This window comes from Nannospalax galili, unplaced genomic scaffold (assembly GCF_000622305.1).
Source record: "Nannospalax galili isolate Female #2095 unplaced genomic scaffold, S.galili_v1.0 scaffold768, whole genome shotgun sequence".
NCBI lineage: Eukaryota > Metazoa > Chordata > Mammalia > Rodentia > Spalacidae > Nannospalax > Nannospalax galili.
The window spans coordinates 2,934,362-2,943,200 of NW_008360317.1; the positions used below are offsets into that span (position 1 = coordinate 2,934,362).

General features: G+C 37.9%; 1 protein-coding gene across 7 annotated transcripts in view; it reads right to left on the minus strand.

Moving 5' to 3' along the window:
• Brca2 (BRCA2 DNA repair associated) overlaps window positions 1–8,839 on the minus strand; it is a 100,992-nt gene that overhangs the window by 36,535 nt on the left and 55,618 nt on the right. For all 7 annotated transcript variants that reach the window (XM_029559665.1, XM_008825024.3, XM_008825025.3 and 4 more), the window contains 3 exons: window positions 8,738–8,807; window positions 2,356–2,789; window positions 747–928 (listed from right to left, as the gene is read on the minus strand). In XM_029559665.1, the coding sequence (XP_029415525.1) occupies window positions 747–928; window positions 2,356–2,789; window positions 8,738–8,807 (686 nt within the window). The remainder of the gene's footprint in view (window positions 1–746; window positions 929–2,355; window positions 2,790–8,737; window positions 8,808–8,839) is intronic.

Sequence of the window (8,839 nt, forward strand, 5' to 3'; positions counted from 1 at the left end):
GCAGGGCCCAGCGTCTCTTTACACAGGCATGGCCCACTATCAGGTGCTTCCTTTCATCACAGCATTCCCCCAGAACCCAGAGGGTCTTTTCCTTTGTGCAGACTTTGGCTCTGCAGATCCTGTGCTTTGGGACTGCCACTCTTCCACTGCTAGTGAAGGGACTTTGGGCAGTTATTTAACCCTGTCTACGCTTCTGTCGTTTTACTTGCAAAGTGGACAAAATACTGGTACATTTCTTTCAGGGAGACTGAGGACTAACGGAGCTGTAACTGATATATCTAATGCACTAAGAAGAGTGCTGCGAGCACATAAAAGCTTCAGTATGAGCTATCATTGCTATTATTTCTAACTTTCCATTGTGAAATATTCTACCAAATAGTAGTGACTTAAGCAAATCCTCTTCTAAAAATATTAAAGTCTCTAGAAAGTGCAGGACTATCAGCTATTCACACTTTAAATTCAAGGTTGACTATTTTCCTCTCATATCTACCTGAGGGCACATAGCCTCAAAACAAGAAAGATCTGAAACACAAACAGTAGTTTTGAAGCATAGATCACTTTGGTAGGTAAGACAAGCCTGGCAGAGGAGGCAGGGGCTCCCACTGAAGCCTGATGATGAAGAATGGCTTTTTCATCCATTCAGCAGTAATTTGCCCATTTTCTAAACAAGACAAGCAGCAGATTCCAAGTAACAGCATAAACTTTTCCTTTGCTATAAATGCTACTTGTATTACAGACACGTATACCTGCTTATGAGGGCATGCAGAAGGAACTTGGCCCCTGACTGCAGCTTTCAGAGAGATTCGAGGCAGGGTGGAGGTTTTCGCAAGATATAGACTGCCTGGCTGTGGGAAGATATGTTGCCTTTCTTTCTTTTTAATTCGCATATCCTGTAGATCTCTGGCATGTTGAAGGCTTGTAATTAAATCTGTTAAAGAACAGTTTGCAAAAATAAAATGGAATATAAAATTTAAAAAAGCACAACATGCTTTATAAAACTATGTATAGCAACTTGTTCTAATTTAACATGCAGAGAAAAGAGAGCCTTTTCCCTTTTGAATCTTCACGGTTGAAAAAGTTTCAAGTTGTATAATGACTAGAAATGTATGCAATTATTTTTAATCTCAATTTTGGAAGAAATTAATAGCATGAAAATAATTCTACTCATAGCAGTTTTTTTTTTTTTTTAGACAGGGTCTCCCTGTAGCCCCAGCTGGCCTGGAACTCACTATGTAGATCAGGTTGGTCACCTTCATACAGAGATTTGCCTACCTCTGCCTCCTGAGTGCTGAGATTAAAGGTGTGAGCCACACACCCAGTCATCTAACAGTTTTTAAATTTTATTTTGTTTTTATTTTCTGAGATGGGGGTCTCATTTGAGTCCAGGCTAGCCTTGAACTCCTAGGAGTCTTCCTGTCTGAGGACCCTGAGTCCTGTGATTACAAACATGAGCCCCACATATAGCTGTTACTTTGTTTAGTCTTTTGAGACAAGTCTTGCTATGTAAAGCCCATGCTGCCTCACAAGGCTTCTGACAGCCTCTTGAGTGCTAGGTGCCTGTGAGTGTATGTGCATCATGCCTGGCCTAGCACTGGATACTGCATGCTGTCTCTCTTGTGTGTGCATGTGTGTATGAGCATGAGTCCAGGCATGTGGAGGCCAAGTTGATATTGGGTATCTTAATGTACTACTCTCCACCTTAGTTTTTGAAACTGGGTCTATCACTGAACCTGGAGCTCACAAATTTGGCCAGGCTGGCTGGTCAGAGAGCCCCAGGGATCCCGTTTCAGCCCCCTCAGTTACAGTTGTATGCTACCACACCCAACTTTTACATAGGTACTGGGGATTTGAACTCAAGTCTTCATGCTTGGGCAGCAAGCACTTTACTGACTGAGCCATCGCCCCAGCTCCTAGCTTTAAAAACAGAACAGAAAAAAACAAGAAAGTCTATAAGAAGTTTTACTAGTCAAAGAAAATATTAGAAAAATTTGAATCTAATCTTTGAATTCAGAAAATCTAAAATATTAGAGAAGGTTCTAAAACTACTAATCACCACAAAAGGGAAATAATACTCAGGATATTATAGATAGAAAAAAATATCAACTCAAAAGGCAAAATGGGACCAGTATGATAGCCCAGCAGGTAAAAGTGTTTGCCACACAAGCTTGACAATGAGTTTAATCCCAGAACCTACAGTGAAAGGAATTAATTCCCCAAAGTTGTCTTCTGACTTCCACATGTGCACTATGGCTTGCATGCACCTGCACTCACACATGCATCATATACATACAATAATAAAGATTTAAAAAATGTATACAAAAGGCAAAAATGTGTCAGACAATTGTTATACAATACCTGAACGTTCTTCTTCACACTTTGTGACAATTATAGTTTCTTCTTGATTGGAGCCATTTTTGTTAAACTGATGAATCTTGCTTTCATTAATAATATTTTCACTATCAGCATAACTATATTCATCTATGCACTTGAGTTTTTGTTTGCTTCCTTCCAAACTAACGTTCTTGGTAATGCAATGTTCATCTCCATGAAAATGTGATTTGGTTTTGAAAGGCGGGACAAAGACTTTGGTGGATTTGCCTGTAGTAATGGGGCATCTCTTCTTTTCATTTCCTGTAACAGGAACTTTACCAGTCGGCTGTACTGAAACTGGTAAATTGCTTGAAGATTTTTCCAAAGTCGAGTGCTCAAAAAGGTGAGATTTAGACAAAAATTCTTGACCAGGTGCAGTAAAATGTGGATTCTGGATTTCTTGCCGTTCTTTTCTTGTGCTGCATTGGGGAAAGAATATTTAAGTCTGACTGTTTAAAAGCAATAAATGGACACATATGTTTGGGAATATGCCTTTCACAGATCCTCAATGCTACACATCACTGCTATGCTGGTCTCTGTTTGGCTCAGCAGTGTTGCACTGTAAAACAATACCATAGTTTTCAAGGCCACTGCTGTTCCTTACGTATTTATTCCCAGTCTTTGCCTTCATGACCATCTCCCATGACAGACGAGAGCCTGTTAAATGTGCACTCTCTCAGTGTGTTCCCCCTCCAGTTCTACCACAGTATTCTTCCTTTACTCCTTCACCAGGAAAATACCTGTTGGTCTTTCACCTTCACAGGAAGGCATCTAACAATTCAGTCTTCTCAGGAGCCTTACTCTCAGTTTTTAATCCCACTTCTCTCTTTTTCATCTCCTCCAACTATTTACACATTTTGTAGCACCCACTTTCATTTTGCCTGAAAGCCTTAGACATTTGCTCCTCAACTCTTTCTCTGCCTCAAGCTAATACTCACTGTTGCCTATGCTCTGGTTCAGTTCTTAAACAGGGAGCCTAGATTAGTTATTTTTATAGCCTTATTTCCACCCAGTGAACTCTCCTTTCTCTTGCTACTTTACAGATTGTCCTCAATAAAACTTCTAATGGCCTCTCCCTACGGAAAATGAACTTGGCTCTTTGCTAAACCACTTTCACCTTATAAAACACAAAATCTCTTTTGTGTCTTCCCAGCTTCCCAAGAAATATAGCTGATTATACCAATTTCCAAGACTTCCATTATGATTAGAGATGAATATATTATATCAATAAAAATGTAGTATGTAATGTATTACATAAAAATATGTAATGTATTTCCTTTCTTTCAACTTCTACTTTCTCAGTCAATTTTGGATATGGTTAATTCTATGATCCTATCATTAATCCACATTCAAACATTCACATATTTTATTTTGTTAATAGTTTTTTAAAATTTTTCCTTCTTGAATAGTATCTAAGTTGCTTTCATTAGCTTGTTTTACAACCATTCAATTTTTCTTTTCTGATGTTTGTTAATTTACAATGTGTTTATATTTAAATGTGGAGGAACAAAAAAACTATTTGAAAGTTCTTACTATAAAGACAGACTTGCTTACTGTCAGCTATATTGCAAATGAATCAACTAAAATTCCCAGTAATAAAAACTTAGCCGCCAACATTTCGCAAGCTGAGTTGTAGAGAGCTGTTCTCCAATATTCAACATGCACATAAGAATTTATTCCTCTTGCTTTCAATATATCGTTTCTTGTCTTTCACTGTGCCTAGTGTGTTTGCCAATAAAGCTCCACTCAAGTGCCTCTCTAGAAAACAATTCCTAACTAGTAACAGAATGGGATGGAGGATGTTTCTCAGCTTTATGACATAAAGAAGGGGATTTAATTGCTTCTTAAACCTATTTTCAAACTATTCTTGGACTTTGGTTCTCCTTCATTACCCAGTTCTGGAGACACATGGAATCATCTGTTAGTGACTTCTGAGACTTTTAAAAAACTTATAAAATATCTAGCTGCCTGCTGTCCCTATTACCAGTTTCTTTTTTTTAAAAAGATTTTTAATTTTTATTTGTGTTTTGTTGTGTGTACCTGTGTGTACCCTATGTGTGCATGTACGTGAGGGTGCCTGTGGAGGCCGGAAGAAGCCATTGGATATCCTGGAGTTGGCGTTACAGGCGGTTGTGAGTTACCCAAGGTGGGTGGGTGGGAACTGAATTTGGGTCCTCTACAAGACGAGCTGCTCTTAAGCACCAAGTCATCTCTTCAGCTCTTTATTACCAGTTTCAAATCAGTTTTCTATATGCTTGAAACATTTATTTATTGTAGTCTCCTTTTTCTATTAATTTTGTATTTGATGTTTGTGTTATTACAGTAAATACAGTTGTTACATCTCTAGGGGCTAGAGATGGCTCAGCAGTTAAGAGCACTGGTTGCTCTTGCAGAAGACCCACATGGCAGCTAACAAATGTCTATAACTCCAGTTTCAGGGAATCTGACACCCTCTTCTGACCCCAGGAGCATTGCATGACACAGGTACATTTACATACATACATGCAGGTAAAACACTCAATACACATAAAATTTAACAAAATATTTTTTAAAATTTCAGTATCTCGTTGATCCTCTAGATCCATGGGTTCTGAACTCTCAGATTTAACTCACTACAGTTTGAGTGTTTGGGAAGAAAACTGCACTTACATTGAATATGGCTGGGTTTTGTTTTTTTGCCAGTATCACTCCCTAAACAATACAGTTTCAATTATTTACACAGTTTAATCTTACAAGTCATTTGGAGAGGATTTAAAGTGTGAAGGGTGCATGTTATAGGCAGATACTACACCCTTTCTTATTGAAGACTTGAGCAACTGTGGATTTTGTTATTTGTATGTAGAGGGCAGGGTGTCAGCACCAAAAAGGAAGAATGCTATCAATGAGTATGCCTACTGCATCATCTTTACCTAGAATGTTCTTTGCTGTTGTCTTTTTATGGTGTTGAAGACCAAACACAGGAATTTGTATTAGGCAGGTACACTGTAAGGTCCTTAATATACTAAAACCCTCAGAGGCTGGGGCTATAGCTTAGTAGTAAAGTCTTACCAGATATACATGAGGCCAAGTTTGATCCTTAGCATCCAAACCAGGCCAAAACAAAAAAACCCAAACCACCACCACCCAAAACAAAAACAAAAATAAAAATTTTTAGCCAGGCAAACAATTATGACTAGTAATAATTAGATTCATACAGATTAGAGACACGTGTGCCAACACCTCAATGTTAGCAGCAAAAACAATGAGTCTTTCTGTAAGAAACAGTATATTTTAGAATAAAATGGAGATCTTTTTTGAGGGTTAAAAACTCATTCAATTTTATGTCTTACAGTTTTATACTGAGTTCAATATTGTATTAACTGTATTGATTCAACAGCGAACCTAGAAATTTGATAGCCACTTTTGAAGGAGCTGTGTCTTTGCTATGGAAACTGTTATTGGGCATGTTAAAGCTGTAATGATATGCTTCTTCTAAATTTACTAGGCATGTTAAAGCTGTAATGATATGCTTCTTCTAAAATAAAATAAAAAATAATATTTAAAAAAATGTAGGAAACAGCATATCTTGAAATGGAGATGAGATCTTCTTTAAAGGGTAAAAACTCATTCAATTTTATACCTTATAGGGTTTATACTGAGTTCAATGTTTTATAACTGTATTAATTCAACTGTGAGCCTAAAAATTTACAGCCACCACTTTTGAAAGAGATGTATCCTTACTCTGGAGTGTGTTATTGAATATGTTAAAGCTGTAATGAAATGCTTCTTCTAAAAAAAAAAAATTTGTTTTTTTTAGCCAGGTACAGTAGTACATGTCTATAATCCTGGTTACTTAGAAGGTCAAGGCCACACAATTCCGAGTTTGAGGCTAGCCTTGGCAACAGAAAGACTCTCATTTCAAAAACCAATCAAAACCTACCCAGGTACTGCTTTAGTTTTACCTAGAAGACAAACTCTCCTAAGGCTCTCTCTAGTCTGTCCCAAAGTGGCCGGCTGCTTCTCTAGATTTAGCTTAGCTGCAATTTGGAGATCTCCCTTCAATATCATCCTGAAGGCTACCTTTGCTTCTCTATTTTGAAGCCCATTTTCCTTCTTGATTTATGCATTTGTTTTGATTAGTTTCCTTAGAAAAGTGCATGGGAGATTAATCTTTTGGTACTCTGCATCTGAAAACTACCATTTTTTTTAAAGAGGGCTGTAGTATTTTGAGGATTAAAGCCCCTGGTCACACATATTAGGCAAGTGTGCTACCACAGAGCTACAGCCCCAGCCTGTCTACTTTAGCTCTTAACTGGTATTTCAGTCAGTGATAAGATTCTAGCTGGAAATCATTTTCTCTTGTTATATATTACAGAATCTAATCTTCTAGTTTCTATTGCTGAATATGGGAAAATTCATATCATTATGACTCTTGAAACTTTGTATGATGCTTCTTTTCGTTTTTAGAAACTTCTAGATTCTCCAGTGTCCCTTGTGCCTTAAAATTTCACAAGTCTGCCTTAATATGGGTCATGTTTTATTCGTATGCTCACTCAGTAGGCCCTTTAAATCAAAGAAATGTATGCCCTTCAGTCCTGGCCACATACTTTAATTCATTAAGGACTTCCTTCTCAGTTGAATGTGATAGCAAAACCTGTCATCCCAACACTCACAAGGCAGAGGCAGGGGGACTGCAGAAGTTCAAAGCTAGATTCGACTATCTAGTAGGCTCTAGGCTATCCAGGACACTGTCTTGAAAAAAACAAAACAAAACAAAACAACCTCTTTATATTTTCCTTCTGTTCTGTCCTTGCATTGCCTACTTTCTCTGTGCTCCTTTTGGTTGCCATCTTTCAGTGTGGCTTCCTTCCACCAACCAGTGGTCCTTAGTATCTATTCTCTCACTTAAAGAGAGGTACTAAACTTCTGATTGGAAGAGCATGATGACAAGACCTGTCAGTTGTTGACTTCATTCATGGTGACTGGATATGCAGCCTTTTCATGTGAGTAGCCTCAACTGTTATATTTTTAGGTCACTTCTATTGGGCTGGCTGGTCATACTTCCCTACAAAATAATATTTCAGTCTCTTGCCAGCATTTGAGAAGCAAGTGTGAGAAGGAGGTTAGAAATGCTGCTGTTGATATTCAGACTTTCACATAGTTTCTGTTTTCAGCATGCTTTCCTGTACTGTGCCTGGTGTTCTCTTCCCCCAGCCAATCCTAAAAACAGATACAATCAAGCTTCACAGTGGCACACTCCTTTAATCCCAGCACTTGGGAGGCAGAGGCAGGCAGATCTCTGTGAGTTCAAGGCCAGCCTGGTCTCCATGGTGAATCCAGGACAGCTGGGGCTACAGGGAGACCCTGTCTCAAAAAGACCAAATGAACAGACAAAACCCAGAGACAATCAGGTAGATCAGGTAGCTCCTCTGCTTGTTCTGCTTTCTCAGACTGCTAGATTCAGGTTTTCCGTTTCCAGACTTTTGCTATTTCTTCTGATTGGTGTCCTTAAAAACTATATGATTAAAAAAATTCCTTTGGTAATTTGCCTCTGCCTTACAAGTGTTAGGACTAAAGGCATGAGTCACCACGCCTGGCCTGTTTTGGTAATTTTCATAGGGTTTAGAAAAGAGAAGAGAAATAAAAGGATATTCTCTCTCTCTGTCTGTACGTGTGCAGTGTTTTGTTTTGTTTTGAGATATATCGGACAGGAACTCTTTATATACCTCTAGCTGGTTGGAACTCACTATGTACACACTACTCTCAAACTTCAGGAACTCAAGATGCTCCTGTCTCAGCCTAAGTAGCTACCGTCATTTTCATTGATTTTGAGTATTTCTTCAATCTATTTCAATCTCAGTACATCATCCATAAAGCTGGAATATGATCAATAGTCTACTTTAGAAGGCTGCATTAAACTAAAAATATGAAATGATGATATAAAACAAGCACTATAAAATATTACCAAAGTACTAATTTATTTAATCCTGATACAGGCTTTCAGAAAGGAAAAGGTTAACTTCTTCACTACTGGTACTATTAGTTTCAGAAAAATTAACACACACACAAAAAAAATCCCATTTGGGGCTGGGCAGATGGCTCAGAGGTTAAGAGTACATAGTTCTCTTACAGAGGATCCAAATTCAGTTTCTAGGACCCAAGGCCAGCAGCATACGACCACCTATAACTCCAGCTCCTGGGAATCCAAGAGAAGAGGTTCTAATCTTCCAGGGCACCTGCACTCACATACACACACCCATACACAGACACATACCCATACACATAAGTAAAAATAAAAACAAATCTTTAAAAAAAAAATAGAAATTTTAAAGCCACGTTTTCTTGTACTACACTAAGGTTTCAAAAAAAAAAATTAAGCTTATCTTACCAAAAAGGTCCACAGGTAACTGGTTCTAATGAAACATGATGCATAAACAATCTTCTATCTTTTATTGTGCCTAAAAAACAAAAAAATTATTTTACAGTGTTA